The sequence below is a fragment of the Pygocentrus nattereri genome, chromosome 26 (assembly GCF_015220715.1).
Source record: "Pygocentrus nattereri isolate fPygNat1 chromosome 26, fPygNat1.pri, whole genome shotgun sequence".
Taxonomy (NCBI): Eukaryota; Metazoa; Chordata; class Actinopteri; order Characiformes; family Serrasalmidae; genus Pygocentrus; species Pygocentrus nattereri.
The window spans coordinates 17362365-17381613 of NC_051236.1; the positions used below are offsets into that span (position 1 = coordinate 17362365).

The 19249-nt window shown below is 39.0% G+C and overlaps 1 protein-coding gene across 15 annotated transcripts in view; it reads right to left on the bottom strand.

Moving 5' to 3' along the window:
- Positions 1–19249, bottom strand: part of cadpsb (Ca2+-dependent activator protein for secretion b) — a 97972-nt gene that overhangs the window by 48919 nt on the left and 29804 nt on the right. For all 15 annotated transcript variants that reach the window (XM_017712638.2, XM_017712637.2, XM_017712639.2 and 12 more), the window contains exons 2-5: positions 18072–18185; positions 14857–15189; positions 2403–2483; positions 1970–2203 (exon numbers count right to left, since the gene is read on the bottom strand). In XM_017712638.2, coding sequence (XP_017568127.1) covers positions 1970–2203; positions 2403–2483; positions 14857–15189; positions 18072–18185 — 762 coding nt within the window. The remainder of the gene's footprint in view (positions 1–1969; positions 2204–2402; positions 2484–14856; positions 15190–18071; positions 18186–19249) is intronic.

Consider the following 19249-nt stretch of genomic DNA (forward strand, 5'->3'; position numbering starts at 1 on the left):
TCTGTTTTTATTTATGTTTTACTCAACGTCTCAACTTCATTGGAATTGGGGTTGTAGCATCTTTCATTTACAAGATCCTCACTCTGCTGCACTGATTATGTGTTGTTCACTTCGCTGTTCAAAGCAACTCCACAAAAATCAATCCTCACACCCCCAGCAGCACCCATAAAACCAGAGCACGAATACAAAACAGACATCCAAGACTCAATTCTGCTTCTCAAATCCATGAGCCACAGCTTTACCAGGTAGAGTAATGACTATTGCCCTGCAGTATTATAATGAAGAGCAAAGAGGACGTGAGCACAAGATGTTGTAATTATAGCACAAACTTTTGGGTGACAGAGTTCTTCAGGGTATTCAATATTCAATAATTTCTCATCAGAAATGCAGTATTACTCTTTTTAATAAACTGCAGCCTTTTCTACTCACAATGCAGTACATCTGCAATTTATTCAACAGGGAAGCTTGGTAATCTTGAGAATCCTGAAGCCTCACACGTGTCAAAATAACACTGGAGCTGCTAGCTACATCTAGCACATTCTCAGATTCTCTATCATCAGCAGCCTCTCATGAATTTCTAATAAGGAGAGACAAACCTTAAAACTTTCAGAAGGCATTTTGTGTAAATGAAGCAAAGAGCTGGATTTTTAAACACAGCATAATACTTATGCAAAAAAATTCTGCTAGTATACATATGCACCCATCACAGCCAATATTAATTTGTACTTGTAAATCAAATGTTGGAGCACTAAATGAAAGGCAAAACACTGAATCATGTTCTCTGATGTGTCTGAATGGCATGGAACATAATGGAAAAAACATTAAAAGCACATTTAGGTGATCCTTCCTTTTGACAAATTAGTGCTGTCAAGCAGAAAAGCAGAGTTGTAGGCAATGAGTAACGCAATATTTATATAAAAAGACTACTGACAGTGACACAGAGTGACAACGCTGTTAGGGCCTGCATAAAGAGGGTTCTCAGCACCAGAAATGGGTACACATTCTGTTCATATGCCTTTTATGGGAAAAAGACTGTAACTGTGTGTACGCTAACAGTTATTGTTTCATAGTATTTTGTTATTTTGCAGTGTACTGAATTACTTTGTAAAACCTAGATGGGAGCATATATATATATACACACACACACACAAACCATTGTACACAAAAGTACAATGAGTACAAAAGAGTGCCCTAATCAACATGTTACATGATGTCTATGGCACATTTTATGATTTTTTTTGATTTTGATGATTTTTACTTTTTGTTTATTATAAATTTAACATACTGCAAAAAAAAAACCAAAATGTGGCCTGTGTAAGCATTATTGCACATTTTATATTTTATGCTTTTTTTAGACTGTTAAACTCAGGAAATATACAGAAATTATGCACTGCAAATTCCAGAAAAAAATGCCATATTTAAGTTTGTACATGACATGTTACTTATTTTCACTTAGAAAATCACCAAAACATGTCATGTGACCAGAGGTGTTAAAATTTGTGCATACGACTTTATATCGATGCTCCTGGTACAAAGCTTCCCATCACCAATTTATATTAGATGTTCATGTAAAAATAACTTCATGAAAAGGCCAGTTGGTGCTTTCAAATTATGTAAAAATGTAGAAAAAATAAACATTGATACAAAGTTTTGTTCCAACAGCTGCGATATCTAAAAATAATATATACAATACTGTTCAGAACTTTTAATTTCAGCAATAATTTTTTTATTTCAGCTGTGCTTTCTGCCTGTAAAAACACTATATAACATTAAAATAAATGCAAATAAGCATAAAAGCAGTGAAATGCAGTAACATTTCTTGCTTTTAAAAAATGTATTAACACATTGGTTAAAAGAAGACAGTGAGAAGAACACATATTTTGCTCTTGACTTCTCAGTGCACTCCAGACACTGAGAAAATTCATTCATTTTTCATGACTTGAACTAATGACACTCAGTCATGCTGTACCTCAAGAGTGAAGGAGAGAACAACGTCTGATTTGGACAGCTGATTCTCGTCCTCCTGGCCCATGTCAATAATGGAGGTGTTGTGTCCTCTCTTCAGCTTCTGAAGTTTGAACTCGCCTCCCTTGGACACAGGCATGCTTTCCAAATTAGCCATCAGTTGGTTTACTGATGACTTTAGCTCTTCGATGTACATGGCCTCCATTTCCTTAGACACAAACTTGGGGAACTTGCCTGCCTGTTGTTTACAGAACGAAAGGAAGAAATGTTAGAATAAAGATGTCACTAATTTACTGCCACAACTACCAAGCTCCACACAACAGTTTTAAACAAGTGTCATCATCGGTAATTCTCAGGTTTACAGCGCATGCAGATAAAATTCACACTCTACTGTGTGAGCATTTAAGGCGTGTGACTGATCCGAAAATGCAACTCACTCTGGCAATCTGATCAGCCATCTGCAGACGCCCATCCAGCTCCCTCCGGATTTGAGCTGCCTGCTCATCCAGATTATCCAACTGTAAATCATATACAGATACACACATTTACATTAATTCTTGATGTCCCATTACCGCTGTTCAAAGAATATCTCATATTCTTCCGGTGGACAACTAATCCATTCCAATAGGTTTTCACACAGCTGTTTACCAAAGGTCACCCTTTAATTTAAAGGGAGGTAAGATGTCTGATGTTTCCTGAGAGGTGAAAGGGCAATCACAGAGTTTAGTTTATTAACTTAATAGGCCAGGTCAATAAACTGGAGGGCTACTGATCACAGTATGTCACAAAAGTCCATAGATGGAGAGAACATGGTTATGTTTGCTTCAAGTATGTTTTTAATTGCCTAAATACATTTAATTCTTTATATGATGAATATCCCATTCTGTGCAATACTATGATTCTTGGATTATTGGAGACTAATATTTTAAGAAGTATGAAGGCATTTTGAATACAAAGCAGTAACATAATACAGCTCCAATTCCAATGAAGTTGTGTAAAACAAGTAAAAACAGTATACGATGATTTGCAAATCCTTTTCAACCTATATTCAATTGAATACACTACAAAGGACAAGATATTTAATGTTCAAATGGATAAACTTAATTTTTTTATTTTTTAAATATTCACTCATTTTGAATTTGAGGCCTGCAACACGTTCAAAAAAAGTTGGGACAGGGGCAAATAAAAGACTGGGAAAGTTTATCCATTTGAACATGAAATATCTTGTCTTTGTAGGGTATTCAATTGAATATAGGTTGAAAAGGATTTGCAAATCATCGTTTTCTGTTTTTATTTATGTTTTACACAACGTCCCAACTTCATTGGAATTGAGGTTGTACATATAACACTGTTACATAATCAGGATACAAAAAAGGTAACTCTTACAGTTACAGAAAAAAGACAGTAATTATGTTACAGATAAGTGAAAACTCACTCAACCTATTGGTTGTCTCTACATAATGAGCGATTGGTTGTGTCTCAGCAACTTACACCAGCAACTCAAACTGAGCTTCAGACATCAGACTTCTTCAAAACATGCAAAGTTTCATTTCCTAAACAAGGCAGTAAAAACCCCACACTGCCTTCGCTTTTCAAAAATGGATGTGTCCTAATGTCACTACCCAAATAATCAATGGCAAATCAACAAATAAACAAACAAACAAGTGCATTGATAAATAAATAAAGACACCACAGACATTAAACGTTTTACTGATGCTTTCTTTTTTTCCAGTCTATACATGCTGTATTTCAGTATTTCATGAACTCCACCAAGTTATTATGACATTTCCAAATCCTGTTGCCTGTTAAAATCTGTTTTTAACTTGTTTTAATTTAATTTTATTTGACTTTAAAAGTCAACTAATTCAAAAGTAATGGGAAGCAGGCAGATTGCACCTAAAATGAAGTGCAGAATATCATTTGCCTACTTTCATTATTTTCTAAACCTGAAAACTTCCCTGTATGTCTTCTTGCTTGATCTCAAAATGCTTGTGCTACAGCTCCTATGGTCCTCTGTATGACAATGACTGCAGCCTCACAGCAGGCCCAGTGTGATTATCTGCACATGTTCATGTGCTGTATGTGAGACTGCATGTAAATAAGGTGAGATCAAGAATGAGTGTGTGCTCACCACTATACACAAACATGCTCAGTGTGAAGTTATGTGTGTGTACTATTATAACTAGCACGTCCCTCCCACCCACTCAGCCGTCACTTCCTGTCTGTGTCACTTGCTTGTTCTCGCCCACACAGCATCCAGGGGCTACAGCGCCACGGTAACCCTCGCTGTGGCAACTGTCGTTGTGGAGCGGGAAACCCCGTCACCGGGGGCACGGCACAGTGTGTGTCCCCTGAGCCCCCTCTCTGTGGCCAGCTCTCCTGGGGCTCTGCTCTAATTAAGCATGGCACAGCATCCACGGGAGCCCTCTGTCCGTGTGTGAAAATGTGGCTGAGGCTCTAGCGAAGGACAGGACAGTGCTGTGAGTGAGGGGGCGGTGAAGATCCGCTAAACAGGAAGAGCGCTCACAGTGACCCCAGCCAAAGCTTTGTGCTCATGTGCACGGATTTCTGTAATCTAGTAACACGAGTGAAGAGTTTAAGGATAACGATTACGCAATTAAACTCAATTTATCAAAAAACTCAATTAACAGAAAAAGAGTATCAGTGATTAAAAATTATCTCTATGAATAGGTAGTGATTATTTGAAAATTTGCTTTGTGATAATGTAATCATTTTTAACTCTCCTTCTGGCCTCTCTTACAGATAACCCTGTTGAACCAAGTGTCTCAAAGGTGATCCATTCTGAGGCTCCCAAAACTTGATTATATTTGCCAGCAGAGGAGTTATGGCATGTGAATGTATGTGGTGGACATAGTGAAACATCTGAGTGTGTAGAATCAAAGCTGTCTGCGTGCTACCATGTTTTCTATCACTGTATAAAAGATTATTTTTCCAGAGGTTTGATCAGTAAGCACTAATTATTGATTTGTTTATGGCATAAAGTAAATAAAAATGTACAAATATTTGACACTGTTAGATCACATGTATGTTTTTTGGGGCATTAGTATTAGTATTTTGGAACCATGCATGGTTTGTTATTGTTCAACCCATTTTATATTGTTTGGACAAAAACTGTACAACCAAAGCCCGGAAGAAGTAAGATCGCATTATATTTATGAGTCTGCGTATCTGCCAACATATTCAGGCGTGATGCGCAGTCATTCGCACAGGCATCTGCCAACATACCTGCACATAATGTGAACATGTGCACTAGGGGGCAGTGTCCAAACCAGAACACTCAGCCAGAGTCAGTTTAAGGGGAATCTCCCCACTTCCTATTTCTCTGATCATATCAAAGGCAAGACTGCAAAACTCTAGAAGATGCCTGCAAGTGCATTTTGTGTATAAAAACAACTAGACAATTACAAACTATGATTTTGCATAAAAACGCCTTAGAAACCCATTCATTTTGGGCTTGCTCTGAAGCACCCTTTAGCATCTGACAAACCCAGAAAGTGGCAATTGTCCTCACTACAAATTCACTTCTAATTCTTTGCCTCTGTGAGCAATAATGTCAAAAATGTCTTCTATAGAACTGCTCTCAAGTAAGTATCTAGAGATCTCAACAAGAGGTTTAATGCAGGAAACCTCTGGGTGTCGTTCCATAGTCAGATTCTCAGCCTGCCACTACCATATGGTTAAATGATAGTATAAACATAACAAACTCAAACCACTGGCCTGGATCTGAACAGGGGACTTAATTAAGATGGGCAACTACAGATGGGCAAAACAATCTTCCACTTCCTCTCTGCTCACTGTATTACACCATTTTGTTTGCTGCATGAGCACCATGTTTTTCGCTCTAGCAGTTGGCCTTGACTGCAGTGCTTCTGCAGCTCAGCTTCTCTCTGCCTGTAGTGCACCTGAAGGGGCTTTCACCAGCCTTGCTCATTTTACAGACACAGCAGTCGTTTCTATGGAGATAATCCATGAACAATAAACCCTGGCTATGTTATGGTCCTATGTACACTAACATAAACACACAACTCATTAGACTATTCACTTTCTTTTTTTAATCTCTGTGAACAGGAAAAGCAGGTCCTGCAAAAGTTACTATACTACCAGTGTTTAAGTTCACAGTCCTGTAAACTCTTCTATAAGCAGCGCCTGCTCACTAGCCATTTCATCAGAAACACAAAATATGCATGTCCACCTTGATGGTGTACAGTAAGAAACTGCAGCACATCTGTTGCAACGCATGCAATTATGATAGGTGGTAATGAATGGTGTGCTGGATCCAAACTATATAAAAAAAACAGACAATGCTGGCATAATTTTCTTTAAATGTTAGTTTAACCACTTAAAATCTCAGGCTTATTACATAGTAAGTTTTATTATTCAGTAAGTAAACAGACAGCTATGCAAACTGACTGAGCTACTCTTAGATTATAGAAGTGTGCAACGAAACATCGGACTAATCGATGGGCCCTGGCCATTTAAGGGGCTAATGGTTTTACAGCAGGACAGATGCGTTTCGGCACATTCAAGAAGGCCTTGTGCCAAAACCTGTGATGTGAGACCACTAAAGGAACATTTAAAGGAAATTATGTTAGTACAATTACTTTTTTTCTGCGCTATGAATTGTATTAGTCATCCTCTAGCCCAGGGGTCGGCAACATGCGGCTCTTTTACTGCCCTGTTGTGGCTCCACAGCATAATTAGATTTTTAGGTAAAAATAACATAATCCTCCTTTGTGGTAAAATAAAGCTCTGCTAGTCATTATAACATAGTTTTCACAATAAATGGTCTTAAACGTTGTAAGTTAATGCAGCCTATAACTGCAAATTCACCAACCTTCAACCCCAAGGGTTGACACACAGACTGCTGGTCATACAGCAATGCAGAAAACAGTCTTACCTAGCTAGTAGCTAACAAAAAAGCAAAGAGAAAGATTTAAGATGAGCATCGATAATTTGGAGACAACTGGACTTATCTGCATTTATAAGTACTCCAGCTGGTTTCCTGATATGTTTAATCTGCATTGAAAATCTATCAAACACTAAGAAGTCGTGAAGCTGAAGTCATATTCTCGTTCACCAGCTTCTCGTTCTAATTTCCCTGTTCGACATAAGGTGGAATGGGAAAATTCAAACAAGCAGCTGGCAAATGAGAAGCTGACTTAGCCTCATAATAAGTCGAACAATGAAGATATTTTACAAGAAACTTTTCTGCTTTTGGGGAAAAGTTTCCTTACTGAGATGCGAGAAAGCGACTATAGCTGAACTAAAACTTAAAGCACAACAAATTAAGTCAGCAATTAAATTATTTTATATTTACATCTAAGACATTTACAGCTAAGATGGTAAAATGGACAAGGTGGTTTGATTTTTGTTGAAAGGACAAAATGCCTCTTCTTACATTTAGGCTGCTGATCCCTGCTCTAACCAGACATCAAATGTCATTTCCTCACCATAGCTGCTCTTGGCTGGATACTGTTGGGTGGTGGAGCATCTAATAACACTACTGTCCCTTGTGCACTTGTGGCAGTGCAACACCACAAACATGTCAGTATCACTGCTGTGTTGAGAATGGTCCATCATCCAAATAATATCTGGGTGATAAAAGCCTTGTATTCATAAACTGTCCAGTAATAAACGAGGTAGAAGTTGACTGACAAACTGTGCATGTCAATTATATAAAAGACCTATAGAGAAGGTGGACCTCAAAGTGCACACTAAGTGTAAACACAAGGTAGGTGTTTCTAATAAAGCAGTGGATGCCTGAAAGATGTAAGTGGTTTGAGAGCACCATCTTGTTCCCTACTGAGCATGGCTGCGTGGCTGGGTTAGTGGCTGTCTCTCAGCAGAGGGAGCTCCTGGCAGCTGTTAGCCTAGTTTCATCCACACACTGATGGAGGGCACTAAGGATTCTGTGCATTAATAATGAATCCACACATTTAGATTTGTTGACAGCAGGCCAGAGACAACGGAACCAAATACTCTGACTCTCACTCTCCCTCTTTGACTAGGAGACATGGAAGTCTTCTTTTCCACCCACTTGTCTCTGTCCTTATGTCTCAGAACTGTCTGAGTGTATGAGAGGAAAAGGGAGCAACTGTGCTGTGGTGACAAGGTGGTTAAAAATCTTCTGGATTCTGGATGTCTGTTTCATAACTGTAATCCTCTGTGACATACCTCTGAACAGGGAAGGGTGGGTTAGAGAAAGAGTGAGAGAGAGAAAAAGAAAGAGAAAGAGAAATAAAGAGACAATAAGTAAATCATGTTTGAGTGCTTAGTATAAGTTGGTGTGTCAGGGCACGTGCATGCAGAACCCATAAAAGAAAATAAAAATCAATATTTGCCAATGCATACGATCTCCTGTCTTGGAGATGGATTATGTACAGCCTCTTGAGGTTGCAAGGAAAAGTGAGATTGTCAGGAAAATGAAGGAGAGAGAGAAAGAGAGACAGAGAGAGATAGAATCAAACAGAGAGAGAGAGAGAAAGAGAGAGAGAGAGAGAGAGAGAGAGAGAGAGAGAGAGCATTAATTATTAAGGGTCCTGTATCTACAGTAGCCTTCCACATACAGTAAATCACTGATGGACTTCAAGGTCTGCTCCACATAAAGAACACAGCCAGGCTGAATAAAGCACCCACCATGAGTTTGTGTGATTGTAACTATGTATTGTGTGTGCACATGTGAGTGTGTTTGTGTGTGCGTGCTGTAACCCTGCTGGTTCTCCCTGAGCTGCTGGTTAGTGGAGCACATAATCAGCTCTAGCCACCAGCTGCACAAAACCACCCTCTTTCTTTCTCTCTCACAGAGAGTCTGCATGGCATTCATTCTGCTGCAGCTTCCTAGCATTATTCTCCCTCACACAAACATGCAGAAACGTCCGTCCTGCTGTCCATCATGTTGACCCCAATGCCAAGGGATCAGTGCATCTCTAGGCGAAGCATCAATCGCATTCTCAGATGTCAGGTTCCAACCTTGTTACTCCAGTTATTAATACTCAGTATTAATAATGTGTATGCTCATTCCTAATTAGGCTGGTGCACCTCAGCAGTCAAAATACTCCTGAAGGGGTTGGGGGTGTTTTTAATAACACGGCTGGCGACCCAGCAACCTGCAAGATCTACTGAGCTGTCACAGCGCGCTGAGAGAGAGAAACTAGACGCTGTGTACACACACACAATTATAATACCTCTTCACATGAGTTAGAGATTGACATTCTCATTGCTCTCCTGCTCCGTTCCTGGTTGTTAACTAATTCAATCAGCACAAGAGAGCTGGAAAGAGAGAAGTGTGTTACGAAGTGAATCCGTGAGGGGAAATATTCATGACTGCAGGGAGATGGGTGTGAATGGAGCGATTTAGGAGCTAGCGACAGCGTTTCACAGAGATGTAATACTCAACACTGTTTGAGTCAGTGCATCATAGCATGGAAGCACATATACTCACAGAATATTGTAGCGTTTTATGTAACAACAGACCAGTGTCGGTCAGCTGCTGAGTTCTTTTAAGGGTTTTCCATCTGCTGCTATGTATGTGAAGAGTGTATATTAGTCCACCTGCCTGTGTTTTGATCCTCTTTAAGCTTACAGAAAGGCTAATGAGACTAATGATGTTTACAATTCTTCATTAATAAAACATTAAATAAATGACTAGACTCAACATGAAAACATCAGAAATAGTACCAATGTAGATTCTTTAACTTATACATGCATAGAAAGGTGTTATACGCATATACAGTACTGTGCAAAACAGTTCATCCTTTATTTATTAAGTTCCAGTCAAAATGGCCACAAGTTATTCATTTTCAGTGCCAGAAAAAAAGCAGAAAACTTAGATTTAATAGAACATAAAACTAAGGCCTCAACAAGAAAATATTACATGCTTTTTAAATATTTGATACTTCCACCCCTTGCCAAAATCCCAATGTCCACCTTTTTGGGGGACTTTTCAAAGAAATCTGCAAGAATTTTTTTCCACATCTCCAAAGTGCAGTATTAAAAGGTGGCATTTCTGCTTTTCACAATTCAAGAAATCCCACATTCAATGATGTTGAGGTCTGGGTGAGGATTACTATAGTTATATATAAAACTAGCTGTGAAAAATATGATTGTTAACTATAGTAACAATAAAAAGGTCATTTTCAAAAGCTGAATTAAAACTAAAAGAAACAAACAAAATGGAATTATTGAGGGGAAAAAAGATTTTCAGCGTGAGTGAGTTCACTGTGGATTCCTTCCATGATTGGCTTTCTTTAAGGAAAGCTGGAGCTCAGCTGAACTCAATCAACTGTTGTGTTATTTTTACTCCACCCTTCTCAAATACCTACTATCACAGCAGTCATCATACTCCTAAAAATAAATAAAAACTCAACTAAAACTATTATTTTTCAGAAAATAAAACAAAACTAAAATTATTAAGGCACCCTTTAGACCTAAACCAAAATCAAAATCCAAAATGAAGAAGTGAATAAAAATAAAACCTAATGAAAGTTTAAAATTATACTAACCCTGCTCTGGGCTCTCCAACTCTACATCTCAGATGTCCAGTTTTGGTTTTTGGTCTGCAACGTTTTTCTTTCATTTCTATTTACTTTTCAGTAATCACCTATGGTGATTTTTTCAGGTCTGAAGCAAGAGTGGAATTTGATTCTGTACTGTTTATGTGAAAGTGACAGTTTTAGTGGCGCACCATTAACAACATGCCACCGGTTGGTAGGAGTCCTATTTTCTTTCTGTCTTTCCTTAACTTTGCCTTTCTTATTGGAAGCTAATTATCTTAAATCTAATATTTTTTTAAAATATCTTCTTAAAAATGACTTACTTGTAGTTGAAAAGCCGTTTTGACAGGATATTATATAAATAAAAGGTCTCTCACTTGTACAGTTGTAACATATGTCAGTAACGTTGACATGTACTGCAAAATAATATCTTGGCAGATGAAAACACTTAATAAAATGTTAATATAAATAATATAGCTAATATTTCTCATTGTGAGACTGTTGTAAGAATACTATAAGATTATTCAACTGATTTCTAGAGCAGCCTGCCACCCAAAATCCAGCCAACAGCAGTCAGAAACCTACTACTTATCAAGAACTAGGAAATGACTAAGATGAGTATATATTTATCATTAAGTAAATGTGTTATACAGAAACATTCACCATAACATCCATCTACAATGCTTCACAGAGGGCAGACAGATGACTGTGTTGACTGTGCTGTCAGTTGCCATGGTTTTCGCAAACAGTAGTTTGTTAACAAACATTAGGACAAAAAAGAAGAGAAAACACGTTCTGCACAGTCAGTAGTTAGATGCTATGGCCCATTATGAATTTCTACCCAAGAGCTCCAGCTTTGCGAGAGACAAGAGTTGTTTGCCAATGTGAATGCTCAATCGGCCACTTTCCAAACAAAGGTTTCGGCTGCCTCATTAGCTGTGCAGGTGGATGATCATTATAGTGTCTTTTAGATTCAGTGGCTCAGCAAGTGTGCCTTTTGGAATATCTGATATTGAAATATGCAGAGGCAACATTGACAGTGTTTGCAGAACTTGGCTCCAGTATGTCTCTCCTCAGTGTCCTCAACCAGAAATTCCAGCCAGATGAGGAGCTGTTAATGTAAGATGATGGGCCATTTGTTTTTATCTGTGACGAGGTGAATACATGTGTGTGTGCGCGGGGCAGGCAACGGCGCAGTTGCTCAGACTGTGTGTGTATAGTGCCAGACAATTTCTGCCAATTACGTGTGATTGTGCTTTCATTAAATACACTCCAGGTGGTGCATGAGGCATCTATTGGCAGGCAAAGAAAAAAAGGCCTTCTATGCGTGGCCTTGAGATCCATACAGCACCGTCCTTCCGACGGATCGAGACAGAAAAGGTGCACACAAAATGTTTTCCATGCAGTTACAGAGGCTAACCAATCTGTGTTTGATGTGGAGAGGAGTATTTGATGTGTATTTACTTGATTTTGTTAGTGATGTGAGCAGAATGTGTGTACAGCAAAGGCAGGTTATTGACTTAACAATGTGTAGCTTAACAGTGGGGTGTAGGACACAGACTGAGATTAGCCTGAAGCTGCAATGAGAGAGATGTTGGAAGTATGACTTTGATCCATATCAGGCTTTCTTTAACATCTCAATTTCTAATCCCTCTCAATAAATTAATTAAATTAGTGAATTATCTGATGTTCAGAAATCAAACAAAAATAGGCTGTGCTGCAATACATGGGTGGCATACTGAATATAAACTCTCTGGGCCCTGATCTAGCATTTCCAAAGCAATGACAGTTTGTTTTCAAACTGGTTGTAGCCTACATATTACTGAGGACAGCTCTGTTTGTAAATCCATGTCGAGCTGGTGTCATCTCTTAACAGAGCAAAACATACCAAAGGGTGTTGAAAAGAGGCATATTAGGACAGGCCTTTCAAAACAAGGCAACTAATTGCCCAAATAGCCAGACTGCTCCAGCTTTATGATCAGAAATGTTTTTGCTGCTATAGTCGGCAGAATGACGGTGACAGCTAAGCCTCTGACTCATTCCTAATGTCTGCCTGCTTCACTTGATAGGAGACAAAAATAGTTCTCTGGATTGTTTCACGCTTCCTGGATCTAAGGATGAATGTATCCATGATGTGGGCACCCTTGGGCAACTGGAACAGATTCCACCTGATCTCTCTATACAAACTCTCTTTAAGGTCTATGCTGTCCCACACTTCCTGAGTTATCTATCATTTAAGATCTTTGTTGCCCTCAAAGGACAAAAATGATATATTTATGGCCATTTTTATATGCCAGAATTTCTCTACAATTAAAGTCTCCTGAGATAACCTCACCCTGTCGCAACAAATTCAAGCTAGACATTTCAGTCATAATTCCTAGAAGGCAGATCATCTCCAGGGGGAAATGTACTGAAGGTTGCACCTGACAGAGCAGGGCTGAAGTTTCACTGTGGTTTTAATATTCCTGCTGTCTGTTTTTGATGGTAAACAAACTCACTTTCCACACACTGGCAGCAAATTGTAGGTAGGACTTTGTTTGTGTGTCAAATGAACAGTGTTGGCTTGAGGCAGTATATGTCATTTGAAAATGGCAAATCTGATCTTATTTGACTTATTTGTCAGTAGATGAGGCGATTTTTTCCTCGGCTACGCTGTGATGTTTTGACTTCAATGACATTGCTGAGAAAGGGAAGATTAAGTGCTGAATACTGTCTTTAACGTATTCTCTCCTGTCCATTGCCTCCCTCTCTTTATCTCTTCATCCGACGAAAGGATGGGTTAGCCAGTTATTGCAGGGCAATTAGAGTTTGTCTACCAGCTTGTTTCCCTGAAAACATTTTGCAGCTCTTTTAAGCCCTGTGTTCAAACCTCCACTTGGCTATTTTTGGTAAGTGGAAGGCAGTTGACTGCTAAGTGTGCAAAGCGATTAGTCTTTAAACTGTTCTTTGAACTATGTAACATTATGACAGAGCAGTGTCTAACCTCTAAAGTGCTAAACAGACTAAACATGATGCTCTGTAACTTCTGTTCTATTATTCAGTTTGGATTTCTGAGAGACGTTTGTTGGGAGATGATATGCAAATTCCTGACCCTGAAGTCTGAGCCAGCAGCAAGGGAAAAGTGGGTTAGCCATCTTCAAAGAAGAACGGCGGGGGGAGAGAAAGAGAAAGAAAGAGAGAGAGAGAGAGAGAGAGAGAGAGAGAGAGAAAGAAAGTGAGAGAGAGAAAGAAAGAGAGAGAGAGAGAGAGAGAGAGAGAGAAAGAAAGTGAGAGAAAGAAAGAAAGAGAGAGTGAGAGAGAGAGAGAGAGAGAGAGAGAAAGAAAGTGAGAGAGAGAGAGAGAGAGAGAGAGAGAGAGAGAGAGAGAGAGAGAGAGAGAGAGAGAGAGAGAGAGAGAGAAGATGATAGATTTCAAGACTAAGGGCACAGATGAGATCTCTAAAAAAGAGACAGCAAAAAAATTAAGAGAGCAGTAGAAAACTTGTGTTGACATCTACACCTGAAATCACGTTTTGTTAAAGTTTTACCTCAGGTTTTTGACTATAGACTGACAGCAACTTTATGAAAATATAAAAAATTCTGTAACTAGTAATATCACATTTACTGTGATCATCACATTCCTATAGTTCAGTGGTGTCCGAGGGCACGTGTATTATTAGTACATGCACGGGAGAAGAGGACTCTCAAATGCATTAAACTGATGAGGAGATGTAAATTTCTTTCTGCTTCTTGCTTAATCGCCTCGTGACAAGGCTTCTAATCATGGCCTTGGAAGAACAGATTAGCACCAGTGTGCTTATTATTCACAGAGCTCACTTCAAATGCTGTAAAACTTGCTCTGAGCAGAAATAATGAGTTATGAACTCAGTGACACTAAAACACTGTATATCCTTCATGAAATGCCCTGTTCCTGAGAACACGCTTGTTTAATTTGGAAATACATTACAGTTTTCTTTATTTTGTAACTCTGATCAGAATGAAGAACAACAACCAAAAAATGCAAAGGAAAGACTGGCACCCATCACGGAAAAACAGACTTTTACAAGGACATTGTGTCATTTATGTGAAGGACCATCCTAAAACAGCATTTCAGTTGCTTTTTTTGCCTGTAGTTATCTCCATGTATCATTGATTGGGTGAGCCCTTCCTATAAGCTATTGCCATCACACTTCTGTGAGATCCTGCTAGGGTAGCTTCTTGCAAGTTTCCTCTCTTTCAATCAAATGCACAAAAGCTACTTGACTACTAACACCTCCCCTTTGAGGAGAATCTTCAGCCTTTAAAATGTCAGTGAGGGTGAGAATTACAAGATGTTTTGTATCTAAATATGGCTTCAAAAGTCGGTCTCTATTTGCTAACCTATCTACAAGCAACCTCACCTGGCAGGCCTGGTACAGAAGCTGGTGCTCGAATTTCTTGATGCCTAGGATCTGCTGGAACATCTCATAGAGCTGGTCTTTGCTGAGGATGAGCTCTGAAGCAGCGCTAGCTGTCATGCGCTGCTGTGCCTTGCGTGGGTCCTCGTCCCCGCGGTAGATGGTGTCAAACTTGGCCATCCAGGAGCTGAGCACCGTCTCCTTGCTCAATCCGTCAATCTCAGGCAAGCTACGAACACGCTTCTCAATGTGACGCTTGAAAACTTCGCGGCAATCCACAGCCGAGAAACCTCCAGTCTGGACCATCTTAGCCACACGATCACTCTTCAGAAACACCTATGAGAGATATATTCAAAGAGTGTTTTTTAATGTGCCTCATATGTGCTCCAAATCACAAAGCTGAAATGGATCTCAGGGTGCTAGTTAAACTGCTCTGGTTTAATAATGTTACTTAGAATTACTGCTTGTAGACAGCACAGTGGCAGCCAAAGCACATTAACTTTAGCAAATAATTCCTTCAAAGGTTTTGTTGATTGAAATTCTCTAACCAATTACTGTTTATCTTAAAAGAAATCATTCTGTCACTTTATGTTTTTACCATAAATCAATATCAGTAGTTTATTATATATACTGTACTTCATCATTTTCATTTAAAAAACCCATACTTGCAGGGCCTTTAGTGAAGCTGCATTATCAAGCAAACTACCACACATTTACAGCCCTGCAGTGTTCAACATGAAGTCTTGTCAAATAAGGTTAAATCACCTTGCAGAAAAGACACATAAATGTTTAAATAGCTTGTCACGTGAATGGGGGATTTTAGGAAAATAGATAAAAATGCAAAAACAAAAAGTTTGTAGAAGCATTTTCCTTTCCTTTAGTAATGATTCTTCTAGTAATGACCTAAGAAGTATGTATTTCTGTATGGTTTTCCAACAGTGCTACCCCTCTGGAAAGTAAACCTAGGTCAATATGCACAATGATTTCAATCAAAAATGAAACCAATTCCAGTCCGCTTGGGGAAATTATTTCTCAGAGTTATGTTTTAATATTCTACAATATGATGGATATACCTACATCTATTGTGATGGACTGAAATAATATAGCAAGGTCATTACAGCCACAGGAAGAAATGGAAACTTTAAAATTTCACAGCTTTAAACTGATGGAGCCAGTGTGGGCAGAAATGTTACATTCATAAGGCCACAAATTTTCCATCTCTCTCTGAATTATTCAGACCTTTTTTCCCTACTGAAACCAAGATGATAAAAAAGTGTGATTTCTGCTCTGGTCCTACTGCAGTGGCAGTTGTGTATGGTGTAAAGAGTCTGACTAAGATCCAGACGCTTACCCTGCCCCCCTCCTCACCACCAACTATGTTTCAAATTGAGTTTTATGGAAGTGCGAGTAAAATGTGATTTATGTTCTTTCTCTACATTTGGAAGGTCTGGTTGAAATGTTTGGCAGCTGCTTTTCCTTGCTTTTAAAAGCCCCTCTCCACTGCTCTGTTCAGGAAGACGGATGGGGCTCTAAATTGCTGTCTGGTTCCAATCCAGACGTCGATTTCCCACGAGCCTCTCTCTACCTGCACATACACCGACAAACCACTTTGAAAATGAACTGTTGTCCAATAAGACCCCACTTTCGGGACAAACATGATCTTGGAATAGGGGGCTAAGATGTTTGATTATGCAGACCACAGTGTGCGGTTTATGGATTCTAACCATCTGCATGAGCTGTGAGCAAATCAGAATTTATCACCTATATTTCTTTCCAGCAATGTTTCTCTCTATGAATGCAAAAATCATTAATAATGATAACATGCAGAAGAATCATTAAAGAGGATTAATCACAGGACTCAGAAATGAACTGCACTGTAGGTTAAAACTGTACTTATACTGAGGTGTGTGATGGCAGAGTGGAAAAGAGAAGAACTGTCAGGATCACATGTATGTTGATGAGTGAAAGTCTGTAAAGTGCAGGGTGAGGATAAGGCTTCATATAAAGACATTTTAATCTTGTATATTGCAGCTATTGTTTTATAAATAAGACAAAGTCTTTCTATGCTCTAAAATGGTTTTGGTTTATTTTATTTTACCATGCAGCGCTTCGATGACTAAAACGAAACCTCAAACGTTTATGGCAGTAAATGAGTCCTAATTTGCTGTTCCATAATTACAATTATATATTGGACTGCTTTGCACCTGTGGCTACAAAGACACAAAAAAGTAAAAGATGCACATACCCTGTTACTGAATGCTAAATGATAAGTACCTGATAAAGGGAACACCATAATGGACTATTATCAGAATAATCTAATTAGTGCAAATTACCCTGGAAGAAAACTCATTTTGTTTTGTGTGGTGCAATGAGGCTATTTTCACTTTTATCAAACTGGTATTTTCCTTGCCTTAGAGTATGACAATTGCACAACTATTGTGGCACTAAAGCATATACCAAGCACTCTGCCTAAGGCCTTTTCTTTACATCAAAATAACATACTTGCTACATCTTTTCTGCTTCACTACATATGTTTGCTAGTCTTTTCTTACAGCTAATATTATTGACGTAATATGATGATGTCTTTTATTCATTATAATTAAATGTATGTTCTTCCCACATGCCTACTGTCTCCACAAATGATGACAAGTTTTTGTAAAGGTAAGGCAGCTTCCTTATTTAACCCAAAGCTGGAACACAGTCCCAGAGCCTTTGCCTGTGATTCTGCCTTGTATTTAGCCACACAGGCTAATTAGCATCCACTGAGGCCCAAACCATAGCAACAGAAGAGAATGACATAGTGACCTTACAACAACAATACTTTATCAGTAAGGCCATTAGCATAGAAATTTCCTCAGTGTGTGTGTGTGCACGCTCAAGCGAATGTGTGTTTATGTGAGTGAATGAGTATATGAGGCTTTGAGCTAAAAAGAGCCTTTTAAATGTCCCCTGAGGGCTGTTTAGGACTCTCATCTCAATGCTAATTTACTTAGACAAAGACATGTCATCACCAACATGTTTTTTATAATGTGACATCTGCTATGAGCTATTAAAATTAAATGCATTTTTAACATGTTATAAAATACTCAAGAGGTTGGATTTTTTTTTCATTTTGTATATCTTGTTGATGGCTCATCAGCGCTAACATCAAAAGGCTATAACAAGGGCTTATTTTGCAGATTATAAGAACATTCTACTAGAATTGGTTGCTACTGTACCTCATAGTAGCTCTGAACTGCATTGATGAAGGCCTCATCTGCCACAATCTGAGTGTCTCCTTTGAGGAATGACTCAAAACGATCCTTGGTGGTCTGAAGCTGCTGCTTGGTGATCTGGAGAAAGAGAGAAAACAAAGCTACCTCAGTGGCTAATCAATGATAATGCAAGCACACAAAGAGAGAGAGAGAGAGAGAGAGAGAGAGAGAGAGAGGGAGCATTGACTGGAAGGAGACTGTAAATTCTGGTATACAAAATGACAAAACCCATAGATATGTCTCACTCTTTGTGCAATGATTTGTGCTGCATGCTATTTTAGGTCTCCTTTTATGTTGCCCCGCTAGACTGTAGATTACTGTTTACTGATCTGTTCTAAAAGTTTCAAATCTGAGTACTCCCATACGGCTCCAAAACAAATGATTTTTAATGTTTATGAAGGACCCTGGGGCAATGAGAAGAAAAATAGTGTAGTAAATCAGGAAATGTTCACTGCAGTCTTCACTGCAGTTCATGTTTTAATTTTCTCTCAAAGTATCTTGTGAAACATCCCATGCACATCATATTTCTCTTCTCTAAAACTCTCATCTACTTCCAGCATCTCTGTCTTTATTATGCAGTTTGGTTCCTAGCACAAAAAACTAATTCAATACACACCCTATCTCCTTCTCCTTCAACAAAGCCATCCCTCTCTGATGTCCTTCTGTGCAGGTGTGTAAAAGAAATGGCCTTGAGTCGGTCCACAAATTTCTATTCCCGCTCCAAATGCACCTGAGCAAGCTAATCACAGTTCCACAGCCGTTGTTTACCTGGCTCAGGTGTGTAGGGAGCTGGAACAGAGCTGAAACATGGACACTCTGAAGTCCTTAAGGACTGGGCTAGATATGATGTAAACAAGTCATCCTTGCCGATTATCAGCGGCAAACAAGGCAGCCGCATAACGAAAGAGGTGTCAAGCAGGAAACGGGGATGACAAGGAGCCAAGCCGCATCCTCCTGTCTCACACAGCAGCAGCACAGAGCAGAGCAACAACATTGACTGACTTCTCTCTCTCCCATATGCACAACAATCCTACAAAGCAAGACAACTTATATTATAACAAATGTACTCAGAGTGAATGTTTAAAGCAAACTAAAGAGAAACAGCCTCACCAGCATCTACTCCCTGCTCAAAGGGGGAAATC